The 27,977-nt window shown below is 45.1% G+C and overlaps 1 protein-coding gene across 1 annotated transcript; it reads left to right on the top strand.

Moving 5' to 3' along the window:
• Positions 1–27,977, top strand: F11r (F11 receptor). The gene is made up of 10 exons (XM_036202425.1): positions 1–165; positions 24,779–24,847; positions 24,957–25,064; positions 25,263–25,409; positions 25,676–25,878; positions 26,031–26,133; positions 26,266–26,373; positions 26,739–26,751; positions 27,013–27,064; positions 27,188–27,977. The coding sequence occupies exons 1-10, from the start codon at positions 105–107 to the stop codon at positions 27,221–27,223; spliced, it is 900 nt and encodes a 299-aa protein (XP_036058318.1). The 5' UTR covers positions 1–104; the 3' UTR covers positions 27,224–27,977.

Raw genomic sequence — 27,977 nt, 5'->3', positions numbered from 1 at the left:
AGGGCCGGGCTCAACCTGGCGGCTGGAGTCCAGTCCCAGCGCGGTGGATCGCGAAGCTCTTCCCAGCCGAGTGGCTCGCCCGTCGCGCCGGGATTGTAACTGGAATGGGCACCGAGGGGAAAGCAGGGAGGAAACTGTTGTTTCTCTTCACGTCTGTGATCCTGGGTGAGTTCCCGGAGTTTTAGGAGGGGTAGGTGGGTCCGGTTAGAGGTTGGACGAAGGCGCACCCCACTTGCCCACCGGAAGGGAGGAGTCCAGAAACCTGCCTGCCCGCCTGCCTCGCCTGAGAGTCCACTTTTCCGCCCGGGTCTGGTCACTCTCCCCTCCCCCACCTGGAGACTGGCTGGCTACCCTCCCCGAAGCGGGTGATCTGTGACCCCACCTCCTACACCGTGGCCCTGGAGCATTAAAAATAACTGGGAGGGTCCACGGTTCTGGGTCTCCTCTTCAGGCCCGAGGACCCTTCCCACACTAAACTATCCAGCTACCCGTTCCCCTTCATATGCACCTGGGAAGGGCCGCCCTGCTCCTCCGATATCTCGGACGACTCAGAGGAACTTTGAGCCTTTCAGCCGGACTCCCTTGGCTCAAGTGCCCTAGGAGGAAATGCAATGGAGGTGGGGGTAGGGAATGTTTCCTTTCCTGGCTTTTGCAGAAGGGGTCTCTCGCTCTTGTTAAATTGGGAATTAATGCCGGGGTTTAGCGTCAGAAGAAGAAACTAAAGTTCTAAAAATTTCTCAGATCATAACATTCAGAATTCTTTTCTTGACTAACTAGCAAGGAGTCCTTAATTAAGGTTGTTGACTGAGTGACGATTCCCTGGGGGAGACTAGGTCTATTGGTTGGCTGGATCTCGTCTGAGCCAGACCTCTGCCCTCCCCCTTGCCGGGAATGAGAGTTTTTTGTTTCCTTGTAGACTGACTCCCTTTCCTGAGAAACAAACCAGGCTCGCATGCTGGGGCATGACTGTCTCGAGGTGTGTTTGTATGAGGCTCAGTGTGAGGTTGGCTGGTTTATGCCTTGGTCAATGTGTGTCAGCACCTGTATATTTATCTGTCTGATTTTCCCTGCCACCACCCTTCAGAGCGGAGGACCAAACCCAGGGAATTGAGTGTGCGATGTCTGATTCTTGAGTGTGTACACTATTGGGGAGTTTCCGTTGGAATGTGTTCTCCATGAATCTGTTTCCTTTCAAGGTTCTTGTTTTAGGGAGGGTAAAGGAAATGAAACATAACAGTGGATATTGGTGTCTTCTAAAGGTTCGTTTTGATGAACTTTTGGAGAGCAGAAATAGATTCCTTACCCAAGGTGGCTAGATTACGCCTTTGTCTCTGTCACAGAACTGTAAACCCTTTGCGTGGGACTAGACAATAGGTGATCCTACTTCTTTCCATTGTGCAGATAAGGAAATGAGTCTTGAGAGAGGAAATGACTTTTCCAGTTTACAAGGGGAGTAGAAGCTGGGGATGGACCAGAGTCCTCTGTCCCCCATTCCTGGAGTTCCAGTATTTAAGGCATGAGGGCCCAAGAACTATCTGAGCTGCTACTTCAGCATTTGCTGTTTTATTTAAAACAAAACAAAAGAACCTTCCACTGGATCCATCTTTTCTCACTTCACCTTCGAACGCTACTCATCCATCCATTTCTGCTTCTCCTCATCTTCCTTTCTTTGCCCAGCCATCACTTACTTCATTTGTGTTCGTATCCTAGAAATGTTAGCCACACCCATATTCCTGTTTTGTGTGCTGTTTCTTCTGGATCAGTGACAGCAGTTGACAGCTTATAAACTTCCTGGAGTTTCTTCCTGCTAACTCCTTCCCTTCTTCCTTTCTCTTCCCCTAATTTCCTGTTGCTGAAGGATTGTGACCACAGCATTTTGAGCAAGCTGCCACCGTTCATAGGAAGCCTGAGGAGCTGTTGCATTTGCTTGGCAGGGCAGTGGATCCTAGGGAATAATGTCGGGGTTGGAGAGTGGACTGTGGACCATAGGGGATGGTGGGGTAGTAGACTGGAGTGGGGGCGTGGAGGAGTGGACCGTGCAACTTTTAAATCAAGTCAGGCCTGGGGGAGGGGAGTGATTTGATAAGTGCAAATGAGTAAGGAGATGGTAGCCTAGCCACCTCACCAGGCACCCTGGCTTTGTTTTCTTCTGTGTCTTGTGACCTTAAGCTAGTCGCTCAGTTTCTTCAGCTATAAAACAGGAATAATAATACTGGACCTGCACTTGCCATGAGGATCAATGGAGATAATAGCTACATCACATAGACATGAAGGGATTATTGATGCACAGCTATTACCCCTTGGATTTTGTGAGGGTGCAAGAATGCTGTCCTTGCTAGAGTAGGTCAAAGGAAGCAGGGCGATCCCCAATGGGGGGCTTTATTTTATTATTAGTTTTTAAAGTAGGGGCTCTTTGGGGTGGGGCTTCTTGTCTGAGCATAAGCAGATTGCCACTGTGCCCCTTTTTTCCTGAGTCACTCCTCCTCATGGCTCGGCTGTCAGGGAGGGAGAAGAAAGGGCAAGGGAGTCAAGTATGAGCCCCTGAGTGGAAGACTGCTCCAGCCTGAGGTGCTCAGTGGGCAGGGATACACAGACATGTTGGGAGAGCCGAGGTTGGGGAGTGTGAAGTTGGTGACCCAGAATGCTACATTCCATTCCCTAGAGAACCTGAACTTGGAAAAAGTTCAGCTGTGAGCCCTGGCCAGTGGATGGGCCAAATTTTACTGTATCCGGAAGGGAGGAAAGCAAGCCAGAGTTGGAATGCTGACTTTTTTCCCTGCCTCTTCTTACCGGGGTGTGAAGTTCCCTTTCTTCTAAGAGGAGTGGACTACTGCTGTGGCTTTTTGGTCAGGGCCCCAATGTTTCCTGACAGTGTTTCTAAAGAGGTCCCTTTTGAATATTCCCGATGTGCTGTTCAGGGGGCAGACTTTCCCTCAAAACTGTGGATTGGTTAGTCATGCCTACTGCTTCCTCCCCGGGAAACAATTGTTCTCTTGAAACTAGAAGCTAGTGAGTGAGTGGCCACAGCTAGGAGGAAATGGGTGGTGGCAGGGCTCCAGCAGGCGAGGCTTGGCTCTGGAATGTCTCACCTGTGAGACTTCTCTTCTGCTTCCTTCTGACCTAGGCTTGTCCAGGGCCTCCAGCCTAGTTCTCCTTTGGGCAGAGCTGCTGTGATGCTAGAAATTGTTTATTCACAGTGCACTGGTTGACAGGATTGGGGATTCGACCTACATCAGAGAGGTGGAGTAGTTCACTCCCATTCTACTCTTGCTGAAACCTGGGAGAGTTTATGTACATCTTTCTAGTGTTTTGTTGTGCAGACACATGTGTACAAATGTGTATTTGCTTTCTCGCCCTTTTCTTACACAAAAGAGCCTTACAGTGTGCATTAGATTACATCTTGTTTATTTTACTTAATATAGCCTGGAGAGTTTTCTTTTTTCTTTTCTTTGTTTCTTTGTTTGTTTTGAGACAGGGTCTCACAGTATAGCCTTAGCTGGCCTGAAATTTGCTGTGTAGATCAGGCCAGTCTTGAACTCACAGAGCTCCAACTGTGTCCCGTCCCCCCCCCCTCCCCGTTGGTATTATAGGGGCTATAGCTTGGCTGCTTGGATCTGCCCAACTTTCACACACAGCTGGAATTTAAGGGGGAGGGCACTGATGTGCCCCTCACCCAAACCTCCAAAGATGGATTGAAATGCTACACGCATTTTATGTGGTAAATTAGGAAGTACTGGGGCTTGGTTTTCATGTCTATTGGCTTTGAGAAGACTAGGAAATCTCAGAATTCATACCTGTTTCCTCTTCACAGGCTCGGCTAGGTGTCCAAAGCAAATGTTAAGTGAGAAGTTCTCAGAATTGGAAGGAGGCTGTGGGGTGCAGTATGAGCACATGCACATTGGGGTTTTCCAGGCATTGAAACCCTGGAGCTCGTCTGCCTGGGACTCCCTGATAAGCAGAGTTTCTGTCCAAAGTCCAGTGTGTGTCACTTGTTTTCCAGGGTTGGGGCAGGATTAGAGGAAGCAGCTGGCTGGCAGGAAGTTGGATGCCAGGTCCCTGGGGTGAGTTCTGTCCTGACAGGAGTCACTGTCCTTTGCCATGGGGGAGGGGGCCGAACAGGTAAAACTGGAAAGTCCACAAAGAGGGCAGGAGGGAGCCATGGAGCGAAAGCCCCCTCCCCCACTGCCAGTATCGAGGTCTCCCATCTTCAGAGGTTTGAGCCTGCTCTACTGTAGTGGGACTTACACAGCCTTCCTATTGCTCAGGCGTTCTGTATGGGATCACTCCAGCCTCCAGCAAGCTTTTGTTCATTATGTCCAGAGCGTCTTCTGAAGTTCATATCCCCAGATGTGAAGTACTGTGTTCTCAGAGGAAAGCAGAGACCGGCCGGCTGCCTTCCCTCCCTCCTTTTCCTTCCTTCCTTTTTAAAAATCAAACTAGTGCCATAAAAGCATCTTGAAGAATATTCTAGGAGTTAACAGGATGTGTATAAAGAGGAAACAAAGGGCTTCCTATTAGAACAGTGGAAGGAAGGAGCTGTTCTGCTGTGGGCTGGACCCCCATGTTCAGAAACATAGGTTGTTGTGGGGCTCTGCTCAGTGTCTGGAGTCTCCAGCGTCTGTGTCAACTTCTTATCCTAAGGGAGCTTCAGGGAGGTTCAGGGAACATCAGGGATTGAAGCTGACTGGTTTCTTTGTTTCCAAGAGCTACAAGCATGATCTCCAACTAGAATATTCGGGAGGGCCATCAACCAAGCACAGAATGTTTTGGGAGCGGAAGGCAGGCAGTGTGACTTTTGTGCTGGGTGTGGTGGCATGTGTCAGTAGTGCCAGCACACCGAGGACCTTGACACACACACACACACACACACACACACACACACAGCCTCCTTTATTCCCATTTCACTCCTACCGACCTCCTTTCTGCTCAAGAAATTTCCTTCCCACACGCACACCTTTCCTTTTATTTTTAATTTTTTATATATCTTTTTGGTTTTTCAAGACAGGGTTTCTCTCTGTAGCTTTGGAGGCTGTCCTGGAACTTGCTTTGTAGACCAGGCTGGCCTCGAACTCACAGAGACCCGCCTGCCTCTGCCTCCCGAGTGTTGGGATTACAGGTGTGCGCCACCACCGCCCAGCTCCTTTTATTTTTTTAATGACTAATTTTTTTTTTTCAAATTTAATTTTTGTGTGCATGTGTATGCAGAGGTCAGGGAAGACCTTGTGTGAATTGGAGTCCTACCCTGGGATTGAACTCAGGACCTTAGGCATGGCGGCAGGCATCTTTACCTGCTGAGCCATCTCATTGGCCCTCTGCTTTGTTTCTGTTTTTGTTTTGTGGTCCACTGAGTTTCACCAAGGCCTTGGGTGTGGTGCTGTAAACTACTGGCCCTTGAGTAACTCCGCTGTGGCTACACCACTGTAGACAGTGACTCCTTCCCAGTAACTATCAATTGCCAGTAGCTCCTGGGGGAGGGGGAGGGGCCCAGAAGCCCCTCTTCCAGCCCTGACAGAATCTCAGTGGGCCCCTGTCTCGTGCAGGTAACGGGAGCTGCTCAGGTTATGAGTGAAACAGCTGTGCCGTGCCCAGAAGACAGCCTTTCATAACTCCCCTCCACATCCTCCAGCTGTTACAGTCTTTAAGAAACAATTTGTAAAATGTATTTATTATAGTGTGTGTGTGTGTGTGTGTGTGTGTGTGTGTGTGTGTGAGAGAGAGAGAGAGAGAGAGAGAGAGAGAGAGGTGATGTGTGGAGGTCAGAGACCAACTGTTGGGAGTTGCTTTTCACTTTCTATCCTGTGGGACTTGGGGCTTGAATTCAGGTTGTTGGGCTCAGCCTTTATAGGCTGAGCTGGCCTGGCAACTCCTACACTGTCTCCACTCTTCCCTTGTGGCGTTCGTTGTCCCACGGCTCTGAGAACGTCACAGCTACCCCACAGAGAAATGAACGTTCAGTGACCAGTCACTTTCAGCATCATTGGTTGTAGGTTATTAACCACCATCTGCAAAAAAGAAGCTCCTTTGACTAACAGACACCTAAATGTTCAGAAGGCAGTTGCTTAGCAAAATAAAGCGGCAGGGCTCATGGCCTATGACCTCTGACCTCCCCAACCCATGCTTTTGACCAAGTCCATGGTACCGGGCATTATTCCTTCTTGTGGAGTGGGCCTCTGATCTACTCAGTATCGGTTAGTTTCCCTCTAACTCACACCACTATTGCACAGTGGCCACGGTTTGCTTGGCAGGTTGGTATGATAGCACGTAAGATCCATAGCTGAGTATCGCCACTGATTTCTTTGCTTTTCAGTTGCCTAGATGGCACCTTTAGCACTGTGGAAGTCAGCCAGGGAGGAAGCTGCTAGCTCAGCTCCAGCTTGCTTTCTCTGTATCCTGCAACTAAAGTATGTTGTATCTTTAACAATTGTATCTTATCATCTAGTTCTGGTGGGTGTTGCGGAATACTGCTTTAACTATGTAAAGTATGTTGTATCTTTAACAATTGTATCTTATCATCTAGTTCTGGTGGGTGTTGCGGAATACTGCTTTAACTATGTAAAGGTGTGTTACACTTGTTTATGCTGCATTTGTTTAGTTAAGTAAAGGTGTTGACCTTGTCTGCCTAAGGCACCTGATAGGTCTAAGAAAAAGTTGAATGGCCAATAGTTAGGCAGTAGAGGAATAGGCAGGGCTGGTACTGGTAGGCAGAGAGGATAAGTAGGAGAGAAGAGGAGAGAATAAGGGAGAAAACAAAGGGAGACAGTCTCTCACCCGCCAGTCCCACAGTCGCTCAGACCAAACCAAGAAAGCATACAGAAACTTACATTGTTTAGAAACTGTATGGCCGAGGCAGGCTTCTTGTTATCTACTTCTTCTATCTTAAATTAACCCATTTCTGTTAGTCTATACTTTGCCACATGGCTTGTGGCTTACCAGTGTCTTTACATGTTGCTTTTCATGGCGGCGGCTGGCGGTGTCTCCCCACCCAGCCTTCCACCTCCCAGAATTCTCTTCTCTCTTGTCCCACTTATACTTCCTGCCTGGCCACTGGCCAATCAGAACTTTATTTACACAGCAATATCCACAGCACTTCCCCCCCCTTTTTTTTTTAAAGGGAGGTTTTAACTTTTACATAGTATAATTACATATAACAAAACAATTATCAAGCAAGAATTATAGTTACATTATTAAAGAAGATGTCCTATCTATCTTATTTTGTGAGTCTAAGGTTTTATATCTAATTTATCTTTTATCATAACTGAGGAATTATAACTATCTAGTCTTTAACCATATCAAAGACCTCAGAAGGATATAATATTACCTGAGAACCAGGAGAAGGATGTCAGCATTTTTTAGGAGTCTTGCAAGAGTAGACAGAGACAGCTGGCAGCCTGGACAGTCATCTAATGTTCTTTTTGTAAAGTTGGGGCATTTGTTTTCAGCCCATAGGACTAGAGTCTCTCAGTCATTTCTCTCAGTGTCCTGTAGAATGTCTGGCAGTTTCCTCTGCGAAGCAGGAATCTGAAGGATCATTTTGTCAAGCAAAGTTTAGTGGTCATCTTTTTATGGGTCCTGCATGTCCAGTCGATCAAGCAGTCCAGGCAAGAACAGTTTCTTGCCCAAATGGCTATTTTTGTCAAGGTGAAGATAAACTCCATATGAAGTGTCTTTAATGCCCATCCTCCTCTCTGAAGTAAATCAGTGTTGCCAGGAGCAGACATGTCTCATTGTCCATAAAGTCTAAATTTTAAAAATATTTTAAATGTTATATTTTGTAGGTCTTTGAAGTATTTGAAGATTACCTATCTATCTGAAATATCTCTATGTATATGTAGAAGATTTAAGTAACATGACTATGAGTATGATTATCATAGATCATAGATGACTAATTAATCTATTTTAAATTATCCATTACAATTTAAAATTAGCTATACAAACATAATACCTTAAACATGAGTAGAAATATGCATATAGTATAACAAAATTAACTTTAAGTTTGTATCAATAGACTAAAGTTCATACCAATGTAAAACATTTTAAACAAGTTGTTGCTCTTTAGAAGTAAGTTCCTTAATCTACCCTTTTATCTATATTATATCATATCCCCTTTTCTTCTTTAGAAAGAGATTGCATTTATAATCAACCTGCTTTAAAGAAAAGTATTGGTTTTTCTCTGTTCTACACCACATGGGGCCAGCTAGACAGACATGGAGTAAGACTTACAGAATGAAAGGTAAAAAGCTCCAAAGCAAAACATAGATGAAGAGAAACAGGTTAATAATATAAGCTAGCAAGAAACGAGCATAAGATAAGGCCGAGCATTCATAACAAATAATAAGTCTCCGTGTCATGATTTGGGAGTTGGTAGGTGGCCCAAAAGAAATCCTGTTATAGGTGGGCAGCTAAGAGCAATGGGAATATCTTCTGTTGTTTTGGGGCCTCTGGGGCTTCCTACACCTGGCACTGATGGTTTTTTTGTTTGGTTTTGGTTTGGTTTTTTTGAAACAGAGTTTCTCTGTGTAACAGTCCTGGCTGTATGGAACTTGCTTTGTAGACCAGGTTCACCTTGAACTCACAGAGATCCACCTGCCTCTGCCTCCCTAGTTCCGGGATTAAAGGCATGGGCCACCACTACCCAATGAAATTTCTATTTAATAACCCATGGCTTTTGGGATGGGCACTATCCATCTTTGCAGAATACTTCTGTTTAATTTTTTTAATTAAAATTTATTTATGTATGTATGTATGTGTGTATGAACATAATATGTTTGGGTTCCCAAGGTGGCCAGAGGACACAGCATCAGATCCTCTGGAGCTGGAGATACAGTCAGTTGTGAGCCACCTGGGTGCTGGGAACTGAACTTGGATCTTCTGCAGGAGCAGTAACTTCTCCTAACAAGCCATCTCTCCAGGCCCTAAGCTTGCAGGGGTGGACATGAGCAAGGAGAGAAAGAAAGGAAAAAACAAATAAATAGGAGAGAAAGAAAGGAAAAAACAAATAAATAAAATAAAAACCCTACTAAAGTGGTAGAGAGGTACAATTGGTTGTGGTGGTACCTATTTGTAATCACAGCACTAGGGAGCCTGAGGCAGGAGGATGATGAGTTGGAGTCCTGTCTAGACTATAGAGTGACTCACTTTCAAAACAGAAACAACACAGTAATACCTGTAGTCGTATTTTTCTTTGAGTCACCAGCTCATAAATAATGACATAGAGACTTATTATTAATTATGAAAGCTTGGCCTTGGCTTAGGTTTGTCTCACTAGCTCTTACAACTTAAATTAACCCAAATTTTATTAATATATGTTCTGCCACATGGCATTGCCTCTCTTCCATCTTGCATCTCCTGTTTCTTTCCCATGCCCGGCTGGTGACTCTGCCTTTCTTCTTCCCAGAGTTCTCTCTGCCCAGAAGTCCCACCTATACTTCCTGCCTAGCTATTGGCTATCCAGCTTTTTATTACACCTATCACAGCAATACATCTTAACACAGTGTACAAATATTCCACAACATTTCTCCCTTTTTTGTCTAAATAAAAAGGAAAGGTTTGCTGGGCAGTGGTGGCACATGCCTTTAATCCCAGCACTCGGGAGGCAGAGGCAGGCGGATCTCTGTGAGTTTGAGGCCAGCCTGGTCTACCAAAGCGAGTTCCAGGAAAGGCGCAAAGCTACACAGAGAAACCCTGTCTTGAAAAAAAAAAAAAAAAAAAGGAAAGGTTTAAACTCTTAACACAGTAGAACTGTATATAATAAGGACAATTACCAGGTAAGAATTACAGTCCATTTACATTTGGCAAATTCAGAGAAAGTACTATATTATTTATCCTATCTTATTTCAAAGTTTTATACCTAAACCACTTTGTATCATAGCTATATTACCAACCTAAAAATATCTTTTTGGATCTAAAAACATTTTCTTAGATAAACAATTTAAGCTTTTTTGTCTTTCACCCTTAGGCACTTGACATCTCTTTTGTGAGTTTCTTTTTCTTTTCTTTTTTTCTTTTTTTTTTGTGTGTGTGTGTGTGTGAGTTTCTTTTCTGAATTTGGTAATAAGAAAACTAACTATAACTGTCTGTGTTCAACCCCACACAGAACTGAGGATAACTATTACCTGAGTAAACAGAAAGTGTAGAGCAAACAACTTCCAAAACTATAAGAAACAACAGAGGGCATCCATTTTTGGCCTACAGGCCTAGATATCTGACAGACTTTTCTGTGAAGCAGGAATTTTGAAGGACAGTCCTTCAAAATTGCCTTGTCTTGGCAAATGTTGTCAATCACCTTCTTTTGTGTCTTGCTTGCCCAATTTGGACAGCATTTTCTGTCAGTAGTTGAGGCAAGGGCAGTTTCTTGCCCAGATGGCTAGCTCTGCCACCTTGAAATCAAATTCCATATGGAAGGTCTTCGATGCCCACTAAAGTAAATTGGTATTGTCAGGAGCAGACATGTCTCACTGTCATGAAGTCTTATGTTATTGAAACCATATTGTGTAGGTCTCTGAAGTGTTTAAAGAACATCTGTCTATTTAAAATGAATTTCTGACTGACCTTGAATACATACTTAACATGACTACAAATTTGATTGTTATAAATGACTTAACTGCTAACCTGCATTTCTTAATTATCCTAAACAGTTTGTAATAATAGCTTTCAAGAACTAGAACTTTATATATATATATATATATATATATATATATATATATATATATATATATATATATATATAAATGGATCATGTAGGACATTTGTATTTGGATCTACAGTTTCTACAGGAAACTGTAACAGGCATTCTGAGAGGCTGGATCACCTGGGCTGTTTGTCTTTATTGGCATCTGGTCCCTTTTTTTCTGAATACATATAAGCTTTTAAAGGTAACATATATCCGTATTAACACAAGTATGGGATGTACAGTATACACAAGTCAGCTGAAGATTTTTTGTTTTATGTTTGAGTAGGGAAAAGGCATGTGTCAGCTTTATAAATCTGTTTGGACTGCAGTTCCAAACTGTAATGTTACAAGTCATGAGGACCCTGTAACCAACAAGATTTATCATGTCTCATCCAGTCTCAGAGTTGTTCCCATGTTGAGAGATCAGCATATACATCACCTGTCATGTAGTCTTTCTTGGCAATATTCCTCATGTCTGTAGCCAAGATCCTTAGGCCTCCCCCCAGTCAAATCTGATCTTTATTAATTTTGAAGGAATCCATAGCTTTTCATTTCCTATGGAAACAAAAGCAAACCTTTCCCCCAACTAAACACATTTTCCAACTTCCATTCTGAAGCCAAGACATTTCTAAAGGCTGGTTTAATTCAGCAGTCCCTTTCATAATCCAGTGTGTCTCAGCAGCTGTCATTCTCTGTTCATTAGGATTTAAAAAATTCAGAATTAACAAAGAATCATATAGAGTCCAAACTCCCTGTGTTATAATATTTCCCATTCTTTTTGTTTGTTTGTTTTGTTTTTCGAGACAGGATTTCTCTGTGTAGCTTTGAGCCTTTCCTGGATCTTGCTCTGTAGCCCAGGCTGGCCTCAAACTCACAGAGATCCGCCTGCCTCTGCCTCCCAAGTGCTGGGATTAAAGGCATGCACCACCACCACCCGGCTTATTTCCCATTCTTTTTTTTTTTTTTTAAGATTTATTTATTTATTTGTTTGTTTATTATGTATACAGCATGTATGACATGCAGACCAGAAGAGGGCACCAGATCTCATTACAGATGATTGTGAGCCACCATGTGGTTGCTGGGAATTGAACTCAGGACCTCTGGAAGAGCAGTCAGTGCTCTTAACCGCTGAGCCATCTCTCCAGCCCTTATTTCCCATTCTTAAATAGCTCATTTTTTAATATTGCTTTACTTTCTCTTGAAAGACTTTAAACTTTTTAAAAAATTTATTTATTATATATACTATGTTCTGCTTGCATGTCTCTGCATGCCAGAAGAGGGCACCAGATCTCATTACAGATAGTTGTGAGCCACCGTGTGGTTTGTTGCTGGGAACTGAACTCAGGACCTCTGGAAGAGCAGTGTTCTTAACCTCTGAGCCATCTCTCCAGCTCTAAACTATTTTTTTATGACTATCCATACATATTTTTCTTTTCCAGCACCTAAGCACCTTTGAAAGCATATTGAACCTTTTTATAGGTTTGTTTGTTTGTTTGTTTGTTTTTTGTGAGTGTGTGTGTGTGTGTGTGTGTGTGTGTGTGTGTGTGTGTCTGGACCTGGCTTTTTGTGAGTCTGCAGCTGTTTGCTTACGGTGTTCTGTGACCTTGGAGACAAATCTTAAATTGCTAAGGTACTGCCACAGAGTGGTGCTGGAGGCTGGCTGTGCCCCCCTCAGTTCTGTGAGAGCCTAGCTGCATTTATCTGCCCTAGCTCTGGTATCTGTTGTGTCTGCCTGAAGCAGGAGTTTGTACCTAATGTTGGCTGCTCAAATGTTCAGCTGTACAGTAGGGCCTCTTAAAAGAGCCCTGCCTCTGCTGGACAGTGGTGGCGCATACCTTTAATCCCAGTATTCGGGAGGCAGAGGCAGGCAGATCTCTGAGTTTGAGGCCAGCCTGGTCTGCAGAGTGAGTTCCAGGACAGGTTCCAAAGCTACACAGAGAAACCTGTCTCGAAAAACAAAACAAAGCAAAATAAGTTGTGTATCTATACACTGAGCCTACCTGAGAGACCACTTGTCAGGCCCACTTTGGATGCCATATGTAGTTGGACTTTTCTTTGGGCTGCCTGCTCACAAAAAAACGGCATGAAGTCTTATTATGAATTATGAAAGCTTGGCCTTAGCTTAGGCTTGCCCCACTAGCTCTTATAAGTTAAATCAACCCATTGATATTAATCTACATTTTGCTACATGGCGTTACCTCTCTTCCATCTTGTACCTCCTATTTCCTCCCCATGTCTAGCTGCAGCTCCGCCATTCTTCCCAGAGTTCTCTCTCTGCCCAGAAGTACTGCCTACACCTCTTGCCTAGGTATTGACCATTCAGCTTTTTGTTATACCAATCAACAATACATCTTCACACATTGTACAAATATTCCACAACATATACCTGCTCCATGTCAAAAAATGGGAAAGTATAGGATTATGGAGAAACATAATTATGTGCACTCTTTTTTTTCATGTGCACTCTTAATCCATAGCGAAACATTTATTACTGTTTCATCCTAGGCTTCTACGAATTAATGTGATGCATACATATATATTAAAACTTAGCCAGGTGGTGGCGGCAGTGGCGCACGCTTTTAATCCTAGCACTCAGGAGGCAGAGCCAGGAGGATCTCTGTGAGTTCGAGGCCAGCCTGGGCTACCAGATGAGTTCCAGGAAAGGCCCAAAGCTACACAGAGAAACCCTGTCTCGAAAAACAAAAAACAAAAGAAAAAAACAAAAACAAAAACAAAACTTAAAGCCAGGCATGGTAGCACACACTTTTAATCCCAGCACTTGGGAGGCAGAGGCAGGTGGATCTCTGTGAGTTCGAGGCCAGCCTGGTCTACAAAGTGAGTTCCAGGACAGCCAGGACTGTTATACAGAGAAACCCTGTCTTGAAAAACTAAAAATAAATAAATCAATTAATAATAACAATAATAAAAAGAAACATTAAAAACCAGGATGGTAGCTCAGTGATAGAACCCTTCTCTTAGGTTCAGTCCCCAGTACTGCCCAAAATAAACACAAAACAAAACAAGAAAAAAGTCCCAAAAAGCACTGGAGAAGCTTAAGACTCTTACTTTTTTTTTTTTTTTTTTTAATGAGGAAGCTGTTTGAGGTCTCAGTTTCCTCATCTATAAAATGGGACGAGGGTCTGAGGGTCTGGGGAGGTGGCTGCGTTGGTAAAATACTTGCTGTACAAGCATGCAGACCTGTATTTGATTCCCAGAAGAACCCTTTCATAAGTAGGGCCCAGCCAGGCCTGGCCCTGGGCACCTTTAGTCCCTCAGGAGGCAGACAGGAGGGTCCTGGGAGCTTGCTGTCCAGACAGTCTGTCTGTCATTGAGCTCCAGGTTCTGGGAGATGACTGTCTGAAAAGCCAGGATGGAAAGTGAAAGGGGAAGACACTGGCAGTGGACTCTTATTTACACATGTGTGCATGGTCAGGCACTCTCGTGCTCTCTCTCTCTCGCTTGCTCTCTCTCTCTCTCTCTCTCTCTCACACACACACACACACAATGGTATAATAACAATAACTTGTTTTGAGATTTTTGTTGTTGTTGTTGTTGGGGAGGGGTATTGAGACAGGGTTTCTTGTAGCCCTGGCTGTCCTGGAACTTGCTCTGTAGACTAGGCTGGCCTCAAACTCAGAGATCCACCTGCCTCTGTCTTTCTAGTGCTGGGATTAAGGCATGTGCTGTCATTCCTGGCTTTTCTTTTCTTTTCTTTCTTTCTTTTTTTTTTTTGGAGAATTTAATAAAAAAAATAGCAGTAGCTTTAATGCGAAGATTCTGGGTGTCTTTCTTGGCTTTTACTTTCCAGTCATAGGACTCTGTCCAGACCAAAGGGAATGTAGACTCTACCCTAGTCCTAAAACGTGCGTGTGGGAGAGAGAAATACTAGACAAATGTGGCCATTTTGGAAAAACCATTTCCCACAGTTTTCTTATTACCCAGATACACTGTGATTTTCAGTAGTTACACAGTAGGCCCCTGATTCTTGTCTTTACTTCTGCATTTTAGGTCATCTGATGGTCAATCTGGTTTTGAAATTACTAAAAGTAAACTTCCAGAAATAAGCAGTACATGAATTTAGGGTGGATTTTGTTGTGGTGGTTTCTGAAATAGTGTGGTCAGGATAGCCTTCAGCTCTGGCTGAGGCTTGTTCCTCCTGCGTCCACCTCACAAGTGCTGGGATTACAAGCATGTGCTATCACGCCTAGCTATTAATAACTTTTATCACGGTGTATTGCCATTATCTTATACTATGGGTTAGTTATTAATCTTTCATTGTTTCTTATTTATGAACTAAGCTTTATCCCATGTAAGAAAAACTTATCAAAAGTTTGGGGTTTAGTATGCTATCCTTGGTTTCTTGTGTTGGCAGAACACGTTGGAATTCATCCCCTGAGGATAAGGAGTGGAGGTGGGGAGAACACACTAGCTAGGTACAACCACCAAGTCTCTTGAAAAAAGTCTCTTAGGCCCAGCAGGGTGACACATGCCTATAACACCAGTACATTAGAAACAAAAGCAGGATTGCCAGAATTTGAGACCAGCATGATACACTTGCTGATTTAGACAAGCCAGGGGCTACATACGGAGACCCTGTGTCCAAAAACCCAGTGTACCGGGGTGGGGGGGGGGGGTGGGGGAGTAAAAGAAATCATATTGCTTATGGAAATATGTGGAGATTGACTTAGTTGTTAATATTTTGCGATTATTTTAATCATTTCCTGTTCTTGTTTTCGCTTCCACATCCTCCTGTGTGTGGTCCTGCCTTCCTGCTTTCTCGCCTGTCTCCAGGATGGCTGTGTTCTTGTGCCCTTTTCCTCCCTCATAGGCTTCCCAGCAGCTCACATTTCTTCCTCATCGGTTACCTCAGTTCACCTTTAACGTTTATTTGAAACATTCTTCACTACCACTGTTCACTGACATCGGATGCTACTTCCCCGTCTCTCCTTCCCCGTCTCTCCTCTCTTGTTTTCCCTCTTCTCTCCTTTTGTGGTGCTAGGCATGGAACCCAGAACCTCGGGCAGCTAGGCAAGTGCTGTATTCCCAGTGCCATGCCCTCACGCTTCTGCCTGTGTGTTTGCCTCTCCTGTTTATTTGGCTGTGTGTTTCTGCTTGTAGTTTATCTGATTCCCCACCCCACCCCCCTTCCCTGGTGTTTTGAGACAGGGTTTCACTCTGTAGTCCAGGTTGGCCTCAACTCAGACCTGCTGTTGCCCCGGCCTCCCAAGTACTGACACTACAAGTGTGTCCCCAGCTTCCTGGTTCCTCTTTCCTCTACATTGTGATATTTTAGATACACCTGTTTATTACAGAAATACACAACATGGGCGGGAGAGATAATGGAGACTGGCAAGTGGAGTCATTCTTTTGTTGTTGTTTTCCAAACAGGGTTCCTCTGTGTAGTTTTGGTGGCTGTCCTGGATCCCGCTCTGTAGACCAGGCTGGCCTCAAACTCAGAGATCCGCCTGTCTCTGCCTCCCGAGTGCTGGGATTAAAGGTGTGCGCCACTGCAGCCCAGCCTGGAGTCATTCTTAAGAGATTTTAAAATATATATGCTTGGGCTATTTTTATTTTTTGTATAAATTTACTTTTAAAATTATTTATAGAGATTGAAGCATTTTTTGTTTTGTTTTGTTTTTCAAGACAGGGTTTCTCTGTAGCTTTGGAGCCTGTCCTGGACTAGCTCTATAGATCAGGCTGGCCTCAAACTCACAGAGATCCACATGCCTCTGCCTCCCGAGTGCTGGGATTACAGGCGTGCGCCACCACCGCCCGGCCGAAGCATGCTTTTAATCATAGCACTCAGAAGCCACAGGAAGGCTGACCTCTGAATTCAAGGCAAGCATGGTCTACATGGCAAGTTCAGATGAGGCATAGTAAGACTCAGAAAGGGTGTCATCATTTTATATGTGAATTTAGTATTTTGGAGATATTTCTATGCCAGTTCAGGTTGATTTAAATTGGCTTTGGGGATGGCACTGTGTTTTTTTGTTTTGTTTTGTTTTTTGTTTTTGTTTTTGTTTTTTTTTTCTTGAGGGTAGGCGTTTATGTAGCCCAGCCTTGCTTATAACTATGTAGCTGAAGGCTGGTGACCTTGAACGCCTGCTCCTCCTACCTCTACTCCCAAGTGCTGGGGTTACAGGCCTGTGCCATCATGCCTGGCATGTTTTTGTCTCTTCACATCTGCCACTTCATTTATTGTTTTCATTTGCAGATGGAGGGGAAACAAATGTTAAGGGTTATCTTGCCAAAACACGAGTCATGGAGTTTCAGGCCAGCTGTGGTTATATGAGGTTTTTGTCTCAAAAACAAAGGGCCAGCAAGATGGCTTAGTAGGTAAAGATGCTTGCAACTATGCCTGTCCATTTAAATTTGGTTCTGGGGTCACATAGTGGAAGGAGAGAAGACTCCCACGAGATGTCTTCTGAGCCCCATGTGGGCACATTGGCATGTACATATTTGTGCACACACACAAGTGAAAATACATGGGGGAGGCGGGATATGGTATTACAGCAGTTGATTGATTCAGGGTTTTTTTTGTTGTTGTTGTTTTGTTTTTGTTTTTATTTATTTTTGTTTTCGAGACAGGGTTTCTATGTGTAGTTTTGGTGGCTGTCCTGGATCTCGCTCTGTAGACCAGGCTGGCCTCAAACTCACAGAGATCCTCCTGGCTCTGCGTCCTGAGTGCTGCCGCCCAGCCGATTGATTCCGTTTTATGTGCTAGAACCAGATTATGTGAGTTACAATTTTAGCTTTGCCGCCCACTGGTTTTGTGACCTCGAACAGATTAATTTCTGTGCCTCACTTACTCATTAAAGATGAGAGCTATCATTGTATCTGTCTCATAGCATTAGTCCAAGATTAAGTGAATTAAATTACGAAAGGGCTGCAGTAACTGGCACATAGTGAATATTCAAAAAATGTTAGTGGTCATTGTTATTTTAGTCAGTGGCGTTCTTGATCGTACTCAGTATTTACAGTTCAGGTGTGATGAATTAACTGTGCAGAACAAGCAATCCTCTCTTTGTGCAGATATGTGCTCATGTCTTCTTTTATCCATGTGGTATGCAGATGTGGGTGCACAGGGAAACCAGGGGACCATTGTGTTAGTTTCCCAGGGCCACTGTAACAGACACCACAGGTTGGATAGCTTGTCAACACTTCTTTCACAATTCTGGATACTGGAAGTCTAAGATGGATTACTGGCTGGCAGATGGCTCTCCTTGCTGTCCGTTCACATGCCATGAATTCCAGGTGTGCCTCTCTGGGCCTTTATCTATCGTAAGGAGACCAGCGGGGTTGGATTGTAACCTCATTTTAACATCGTTGCCTCTTTAATGGTCCTGTCTCCAAATACATCCTGAGATGTTGGGAGTTAGGACATAAGTATGAGAATTTGGGGAGAACAACACAGTCCATAACAACATAAACCTTTTTGGAGCTGACCTCAAAAGCAATGAACTGGCCAACAGCTTCTTTTTCTGCTGAACTGAGTTTACGTAAGCGTTTTCATTGGTGGTGGTGCTGCTACTCTTGTGGTCATGAAAATAAGGTGTTGGGAATGGATTCACCTCTTTCTCCTTTTTTTTCCTCCCAAATGGAACCCACTTTTTAAGTAGTGAAGACATGGGTTGGGGATTTAGCTCAGTGGTAGAGCACTTGCCTAGCAAGTGCAAGGCCCTGTGTTTGATCCTCAGCTCGAAAAAAAAAAAAAAGTAGTGAAGACGTGCTTTGGGAGTAGGGAAGCAAAAGTTCTCATTTGTGGTTTGATGTGTTGTTTTCTTGACTTTGAGTCTGGGTCCCTGGAAGTGCAGGGTGGCTTCACATTTACCAAGTAACTAAGGCTGGCTTTGAACTCCTTATCCTTTCACTACTATGTCCCAAATCCTGGGATTACAGATGTGTGCCCACTGTGACTAGCTTCCACTTGATTTGGAGGCACAAAAGGATGAGGGTAATCACGTGTTTTCCTGGTACTGGCTTTACGTGAAAGGCCAAATGGCAGTATCTGACTCTGTTCTGAGTCCTTGGTGAACTTCCCAGCCTGCTCCTAACTCTCACCCTTCCCTTTTCTGTTTCCCTTGACTGGAGACAGCCAGTCACAGGGGTTTCTCCCACTTCTTGCTGCTTTACATTTTGCATTAGAGGTTTTTCTGGCTCTCTGTCCTCGCCCTGGAGGTCTGCAGGTACCAGTGTATACAGTATAGTTGTAGAAAGCAGCCTTTTGCCACTTTGCGTGTGCAACACCTGCCGACTCACTGTATCCTGGGTGCAGAAACCAGTCCCTTTTTACAAAACAGTAAGTGGGGATTATGGGTAGATAATTAAACATTGTTTCAAGACAATTAAATTTAAAATCACCTTTGTAGCCTGGAGTGGTGATCTCAAGCATTCATTCCTATTTCTAGCATTTACTCAAAGGCAGGGGCAAGAGGATTTCCATAAGTTTAAAGCCAGCCTGTTGTAGACAGCCAGTTCAAGGAAATCCTATCTCAAAAAACCAGAACATCAAAATAAAGCAAAAAACCCCTTTGTTTTCAAAATACAGAACTAAGGCGGTTGGAGAGGTGGCTCAGGGATTAAAAGCACTTGTTGGCACAGAAGACTGGGGTTCAGGTCTCAGTACCTTCAGATCGTTCATTACCATCCCTAACACCAATTGTAGGGGATCTAGCACCCTCTTCTGATCTCTGTCTAAGTTTTAGGACTTGAGAGGGTTTGGGTTAAGAGCTGAATTTGGTTCCTTTGTAACTCCAGCTCCAGGGGATCTGCTGCCCTCTTCTGGTCTCTATGGACACCCACACACATGTGTAACACACACACAAATAAAATCTTACAAACAAAAAGCAAAACTAGGTTTTAGGAGCTGGGAGTGTAGTTCAGTTGGTAGACTGCTTGCCTAACATTCATGAAGCCTTGGATTTGGTTTCCAGGGATGCATAAAACCGTGCATGATGGAGTACTCTGGTAACCCCATCATGCAGGAGGGGAAGGCAGGAGGAACAGAAATTGGCCAGACTGGGCTACATGAGACCCTGTCCGAAACAAAACAAAAACAGTAAATAAATAATTTTAGTCCCTCCCCCAACTAGAACTTAAAAGAAAAAAAAAAAGGATTGTGTTAGTTTTAAAATATTACAGAGAGGGCTGGAGAAATGGTTCAGTGGTTAAGAGGGTGACAAATGAGACATGGCCTCTGCTGTCTGGGCATTTACTGGAAAGACACGGGAGTGTTTATATATAACAGCACATAATTCAGGAAACACTTCAATGGTGTTTTTGCAGGGGTTAGTGAAAGCCCCGGAAAGAGGCTCCAAGAGAACTAGGGTGTGGTGGGTCATTTCCCGGAAGGGCTCGGTGCCAACCAGGCAAAGAGGGGAAAGGGCATTTCGCCTAGCAGAAGCGGCTTGAGCCACGGCAGGGATTGGCAAACAGCTGGGAAGTGGTTTGTGTTGCCAGATGGCCAGTTGCAACAGGAGAGTGAGTGAAAGATGGGAAGCTTATTGCAGCTCAGATAGTACTGGAATTTTCTTAGCTTGCTGAAATTTGCATTTTGCCCCCCAGGCAGCACGGAGTCATCAAAAACAGGTGGCAGGATTGACTTTGCCTTTGGTCGGGTGGCTGGAGAGTGTAGAGCCTGTAGAGAGGGAGTTAGCGCTGCCTTGCAATTGGGCTGGATTGGTTTGAAACTCTGTACCACTCACTATGATTTGGTCTATGGACAGTTTGCTTGCTTCTCCAGAATCTTGATTACTTATTTTGGTTTTGTTTGTTGTTTGTTTTGTTTTTTGGTGTTTTTGTTTTGTTTGTTTGTTTTTGAGACAAGGTCTCTCCTATGCAGCCCTAGCTGACCTGAGACTCACTATGTAGACCAGGCTGGCCTTCAACTCACAAAGATCCACCTGCCTCTGCCTCCCCAGGACTGGGATTAAGGATGTGTGCCACACATTTTATTTGTATTGCCCTCTTTAATCCTCTCAACTTGACTTGTAGAAACAGTTGTTGTCCCCATTTTACAGACTCCCAGAATCTTCAGATTGGCTATAGAGGCCTCACAAAGTCAAGTAGGAAACAGAGCTGGGATTTGCACATAGGTGGTCCGGTTCCCAAGGCATGGAAAAGAATGAGAAGGGAACATGGGCGGCATTGGCCGTGGTGTCTTTGGTGGATGAAGAGGAAGAGCATGGTACCGAGGCTGGATTTGAATCATGGGAGACATAGGCACAGTAGATATTAATCAATTAATTATTTTTTATTTTATTTTTTTGAGCTGAGGATTGAATGCAGGGCCTCTACCACTGAGCTAAATCCCCAACCCTAGTTTTTATTTTTAAATTTAAAAAGTTTCATTTCTTTAGAGTGTGTGTGTGTGTGTGTGTGTGTGTGTGTGTACGCGCGCACGCGCGTGTGTGTACATGTACATAAGTCATAGTGCATGTGTGGAGGGAGGGAAGAGGAATTGGTTCTCTGCTTTTACCATGTGGGACCTGGGGATTGAACTCGGGCCATCAGGCTTGGTATCAAGTGACTTGAATCACTTGAGCCTTCTCACCTCCCCACAGTAGACTTTTGAGTCTCGGTGCCGGTGGGTCATAGCCAACAGGCATTTGCAGTGGAGGGAGTTGGGTAGACACTGAGATGTGGGTTCCTGTATTTTCACAGGTGAGAACATGAAGCAGGTTGTGTCCATGATGATTATCAAGAGGGGAGTGTGCCCGTAGCCCGGGGTTTTTATGTATATATGTGTTATAGTCCCTGAGTGTCTTTTTGATCTCGTAGTTTCAAAGGACTCAGAAAACAGTGCTAGGGGCTGGGGAGATGGCCCAGCAGGTAAGCCTGACCTGAGTTCAATGGCCAAAACCCATGTAAAAACCAGATTTGGCCAACTAGCCTGGAAAAGACAGCATGGTGGCAGAGATGAGAGACGTTGTCTGCAAGGTGGAAGGAGAGAAGTGATTTACAAAAAATTGTCAGCTGACCTCTGCCTCAGCATGTACACACACACTCCTAGTTAATCAATTAGTGTGTTAATTAGAAACTTTATTCAACATTGAAAACGGAGAATAACTAACATTCGTACGTTGTGGTGTGTGTGGGGTTGTGCACATGAATTTCAGAGACTGCTTTTCAGTAGTTTAATTAGATGTTTGCTCATAATTTGGGTGGTGTCATAGGTTGGGTTCTTGCGAAGCTGACTCCGAGATATCAGTTATCATACAAGACACTTTATTAGGGAGTGTTTTTGGGATTCACACCTGTGGGAAGGAAGGGACAGATACAAGATTGGGCAGAAGGAGGAGGGGCTGAGGTGTACTGACATGTCCGCCTAGTACATGCAGGGAGCTTCCGAGAGTTGGGAAGTAGAGTGGGGGCTGTCACTCCCCTCCTGTCATTGTCAAATAATGGTTTCTGGGTGGTGCTAGCCCTGGTGGGAAGGCGGTCCTGGGGCAAGGCGGTGGTGCTCTGTAGCTATGAGCCTGTGGGCCTTTATTTGGCAGCACTGCCAGCTGCTGGGGCAGTGAGTTCTTCATTCCTTTTGAGATATCTGGTTCAAGCATCACAGAAGGCAAATTGCTGAACTTCAGAGCCTTTGTAGAACAAGGTTCCCAGCATTCAGGCAAGGATGACTTGTGAGCTACCAGACCCTTGCCTGGAACTTACTGTGTAGACCGGGCTGTTGTCCTGGAACTCACCATGTAGACCAGGCTTGCATTAGTTTTCTTGCTTTTGCCTCCCAAATGATAGGATTACAGATACATTAGAATTTTTAAAGTTGTGTGTGTGTGTGTGTGTGTGTGTGTGTGTGTAGGTCAAAGGACAACTTTGTGGAGTTGGCTCTCTCCTTCCACCTTGATGTAGGTTCCAGGGACCAAACTCTGGTGGTTATGCTTGCATCATCTAGTGGGAAGAGCCTTTAACCACTGAGCTTATCCCCAGGAAGATATTCCAGTCTAATGAGGGCTATTTGATTTAATTTCCAGATCTGTTGTTACACTTGAGTATGAATTCAGTATTAAAACTACAATGATGAGCCTCAGCTTAAAAAAAAACAAAACAAAACAAAACAACAACAACAACAACAACAACAAAAAAACCACTACAATGAGCTGGGCGGTGGTGACATACGTCTTTACTCTTAGGAGGCAGAGGCAGGTGGATCCCTGTGAGTTCAAGGCCAGCCTGGTCTACATAGTGAGTTCCAGGACAGCCAGAGCTGTCACACAAAGGAAGCCTGTCTCAAAACAAACAAACAAACAAACAAACAAAAACACCAACCAACAACTCTATAATGAAAAATATGCAAAGTGATAGTATTAGAAATAATTTGTAGATCAGTGAGTCTTGACTCTAAGAGTAGCAACTGAGGGACTGGAGAGATGGCCTGGAGGCTGAGAGCACTTGCTGTTCTTGCAGAGGACCCATGTTCAATTTCCAGCACCTACTTGGCAGCTCACAACTGTCTGTAACTAGTTCCAGGAGATCTGGTACCTTCTTCTGACCCCCTGGCACAGTACATATAGATGCATGCAGGCAAAACATTCATATATCTGAGGTGTCATTTATTAGGGAGTGCTCTTGGGATCTACACTTGTGGAAAGGAGAAAGGTACAAGATCTGGCAGAGGGAGAGTTGCCTCCTGTACAGGGGGATCTGAAACAGGAATGGTTCTTCAGAGATTCCCCAGATTTGGAGTTGAGAAGATGCATCACACACCTATAATCCCAGTGCTAGGGACGTAAGGACAGGATGATCAAGGAGTTCAAGGCTGCTCTGGTTTACAGTGGGATCCTTTCTCAAAAACAAAACAACAAAACCCAACAAGAAATAATAGTATCTGGACTAATTGTGTCTGATGGAAATCAGTGCATGTAAAGATACTCTGTAGGCCTGGCTGGGGGTGTGGCTCCGTAGCAAAGCGCATGCCTGTAATGTACAAGGCCTTGCCTTTGATCTCCAGCCCTACAGAAACAAAGAGGATACTCTTTAAACAGTGATGTCAGAGAGTGTGGAGAAAAACAGGACTTTGGAGACCATCTCATTCAAACTCTTACATTTCAAGGTATCTCAGAGGCCAAGTTCTGTGGGTAGGTAAATAAAGGAAATTGTACTGGAATGCAGTAGACATGCTTCCACTGTACAGTCTGCATTTATCAGAGGCCTTTGACGTAGAGCTGTAAAGAAATAAACACATTCTTAGTAAATTTGAACTTTGAAAACAAAGGAGGGTAGGTGTGTGTGTGTGTGTGTGTGTGTGTGTGTGTGTGTATCTGTCTGTCTGTCTGTCTGTGGCTGTCTGTGTGTGTGTCCACAGAGTCCTCTGTCACTAGTGTGGGGACTTTACAGTGAACGCTGATGATTTCCCCCACTCCCATGTTATTTAATTAGCCTCCTGGCTCCTCCTGGCTCCACCCCCAGCCCACACTACCTCTTCTTTTCTTTCTCCATTTGGCAAGTGTGTGATTCAAATGCGGGGATCTGAGCTCCCTTCTCGTCCTTCCTTGCCGGGTCTCACAGCCAGCGATGCGATCTTGTGCCCCTGTCTTTCCCTGTGGTCTCAGTTCCTCGTGTAAAATTCGGTTAATAGCTCTTGTCCTGCTGATACGGCAGGCTTGTTTCAAGGATCAAACAATGTAACATCTCCGAGAACACTTTTAAAAACAGCTCATGTTCTACAGATGTCCAGTCGTGGTTTTATCCTCATTACTCATCCTTGCTTCTCCACCTGCCTTGCCTCCAGCTGGCTGGCTGGCTGGCTTCCTTCCAGGATTGTTTGGACAAGTGGCTGCAGTGTTTTGTGGGGCTTCCTCTGAACCATGAAATGTCATTTCTGCAAGCTCCCTTTGGACCAGTAGGACTGTAATTAGAGTATTGGGAGCCACAGAGGAAGCCACTAAAAATAAAAGAAGTTGTATTTGAAAGAAACGTTTTATTTCCATTGATAGAAGTAGCACTGGCCTGCCTGCCATTGTAACAACACGTTAAACGTCTTTAGGATACCGGCCAGCTTGACCCTCCCTCACCCTGAGCTCTCAGCCTCATCTCCTAGCTCTGTTCTTCCTACCCTGTGGCAACTCTGCCCCCTGATGGGTCCCTCTCTTCTCTTCTCAGGCTCTCTGGTACAAGGCAAGGGTTCAGTGTACACTTCTCAACCCGATGTCCAAGTTGCTGAGGATAATTGTGAGTGGGGCAGCGCTGTGGAGGGCGGCAGGGTGGGGGTTGGGAGGACATAGCTTGTGACTGGGGGCTCCTCCTTTCTCTCTCTCTCTCATTTTTACCCTCTCTGCAGCCGTCAAGTTGTCCTGCACCTACTCAGGCTTCTCCTCTCCCCGTGTGGAGTGGAAGTTTGTCCAAGGGGGCACCACCACGCTTGTTTGCTATAACAGCCAGATCACAGGTAAATTGTCCCAGTGGCTAAGATTGCGGAGCCATTGGCACTGCCCAGCCTGGATTCCAGAGGTGGGGGATGCGCCTGGAGCTCGAAGCTCTGAGTTCTTCCCTTTAGTGGAGGATAAAGGATGTACCTTGGATACCACCTTCGCCTTCTCTTTGCTCTCCGGTTTACTGTGTCTCTTCTACTTCCATCCCCTGGTAGCTTCCTATGCAGACCGTGTTACCTTCTCATCCAGTGGCATCACATTCAATTCGGTGACCCGGAAAGACACTGGAGAGTATACTTGTATGGTCTCTGAGGAAGGTGGCCAGAACTATGGGGAGGTCAACATCCACCTCACTGTGCTGGGTAGGTGTCATATAACCTCATGTCGGCTTAAAACCAGTTGCTTCCCTAAACCTGATAGCAGACTGCTAAGCTTGAGACCTCGTTTGCAGATGGTGAGAATATAGAGGGGGTGGGTGTGCGTGTGGTTCCCCCCCCCATGGGAACTAAGGGCATATAGGTGGTACCTCTAGCTGATTGGTTGAGAGTGTCATCTTAGTTTGTTACCCACGCTCATTGTAACCCTTCTGCCCTTGTGTTCAGAGCCTTTTTCTTTCCTCCCTCCCTAGTGCCTCCATCCAAGCCGACGGTCAATATCCCCTCCTCTCTCACCATTGGGAACAGGGCAGTGCTGACCTGCTCGGAACAAGACGGTTCCCCGCCTTCTGAGTATTCCTGGTTCAAGGATGGGATAGACATGCTTACAGATGCCAAGAAAACCCGTGCCTTCATCAATTCTTCCTACACCGTTGATCCAAAGTCAGGGGACCTGGTATGAAAGGGGGGAGGTGAAGGATAGGGGGGCAGTTGTGGAACCCCTGAGAGTGGGAAGGAAGAAACATTGGGGCTAACAGGGTCAGAGGACTAACAGGGTAGGTGCTTGACTTATTCAAGCAAGAAGCCCATTCATTCTCTTCCCTCTAGGTCTTTGATCCCGTGACAGCCTTTGATAGTGGTGAATACTACTGCCAAGCCCAGAATGGGTTTGGGACAGCCATGAAGTCAGAGGCTGTACACGTGGATGCTGGTGAGTAAGAATGTGGCTGCGGCCTGAGATTGGAGCTGGGATGTGATCAGAGGCTGATGTGGTTATTGACAGCATTGTCAGCACCACAGCTGTGTATCAAGGCGCCTGAGGTCTCTCGTTTGTGTCTCACAGTGGAGCTGAATGTGGGGGGCATCGTGGCCGCTGTCCTGGTAACTTTGATTCTCCTTGGAGCCTTGATTTTTGGCATCTGGTTTGCTTATAGCCGAGGATACTTTGAAAGTAAGTATTCTCCCCCACCCTCACCCCCCAGAAACTTGTTTGTTTGTGATAGCCCAGGCTGGCCTGAAACTTTGCCCTCCTACTCATAGTGATCCTCCTGCCTCAGCCTTCTAAGTGCTGAGCACAGGAGCAAGTGTTACTGTCCCCAGCTAGAAGGTCTTTGTCCTTGCATGGTTTGTGGGTGCCATCTGATTATGGACCATGATAACCATGCTCCATGTGCTGGTACCATCTTCCCAGAGAGCATGGATAACTTGATCTCACGCCTATCAAAAATTTCATGTTACTTCCTCCTAATTCCCATGCCATACTGCATTCTATTCTGACAGTAATCATTGTCTCTGTCTTTCTTTTTTCTTTTTCAGGAACAAAGAAAGGGTGAGCATGGTGCTGTCCCAGGGTTCTCTCATAAAAGCATGGATGTGTGTGGTTTGGAGCTGAGTCCCCGGAGTGGGGAGCTGGGGGGTAAGGTGGAAGCAGCGGTTTGGGAGGGAATGACCTCAGGACTTCTGTTCCTGTCTCCTGCCAACACCTTGCACTCAGTGTTTCTACAAAGTTTTACCTTCTGGCCCCCGATGTTGGCAAGGATCCATTAATTGCTGGGGCCTGAGTGTCTCCCCATTTCTGATTTTCCCTCAGGACTGCACCAGGTAAAAAGGTGATTTACAGCCAGCCGAGTGCTCGAAGTGAGGTTAGTGTGCCTGCCCTGAGGAGGAGAGGCCTTCCCCATCAAGTAGAAGTTTCTAGCCTGTTTGTGTGTTGATGGGCAAAATGAGACTGGAATCGACTGGATGTTTGTTTTTTTTTCCCCCAGGGGGAATTCAAACAGACCTCATCATTCCTGGTGTGACCTGCTGCAGCTCATCTGTTCTCCTCTTGCCTTACTCAGGTGCTACAGATTCCAGCCCCCCCGCTGGCTGTAGCTACACAGGATGCCTTCAGTGTCTTCTAGGTCCCACAGGACCCCTTGCTTTTATTTTAGCTAGGATATGATTTCAGTAATGCCAGCTATTTCTCCTTCCTCTTTTCTGCCCACCACCACTGGGTGGTCTGAGACTAGTTACAAAGTTTCATTCCCCATTCTTAGGTGGGATCGGACAAGAGTCCTAGACTAGACAGCCAAAACGACTGGACTGACAGGAACCTGAAACCAGTACTTGGCTGTAATGGCCTTTGAATAAGGACTTAAAACCTAATTCCCCAGCTTTCTCCTCTCCTGATGGGGATGGGTACCAGCCTCTCTAGAATAGGGACTGGAGAAAGGAGGGACTGAAGTGTTTGGTGGTGACCTCAGCTCTTTTTGGTCTCTGGAGCCTTCTATCCCCACAAAATGTGCCACTGGGATTCTCCTGGATACAAGCAAACTGACACCATGTCTGTACGAGGAGGGAGAGCTTAGTAATCTCCCAAGAAACTTGGAGTAAGAAAGATTTAAACTACGGGACTAGTAGCTGTCATTCACTCTTCCCTTGGCTGGAACAACTGCACAGACCCTTGTAAAATGCGTGTGGGCTGTGGGGATGGCATGCATGACAGTCTTGGCTCATTGGTGGGCTGGGCTCTGTGTGTGTGTGTGTGTGTGTGTGTGTGTGAGAGAGAGAGAG

This window comes from Onychomys torridus, chromosome 11 (genome assembly GCF_903995425.1).
Source record: "Onychomys torridus chromosome 11, mOncTor1.1, whole genome shotgun sequence".
In the NCBI taxonomy this organism is placed as follows: Eukaryota; Metazoa; Chordata; class Mammalia; order Rodentia; family Cricetidae; genus Onychomys; species Onychomys torridus.
The sequence above is the reverse complement of the archived record's forward strand: the minus strand, read 5'-3'. Positions and strand labels throughout refer to the sequence as shown.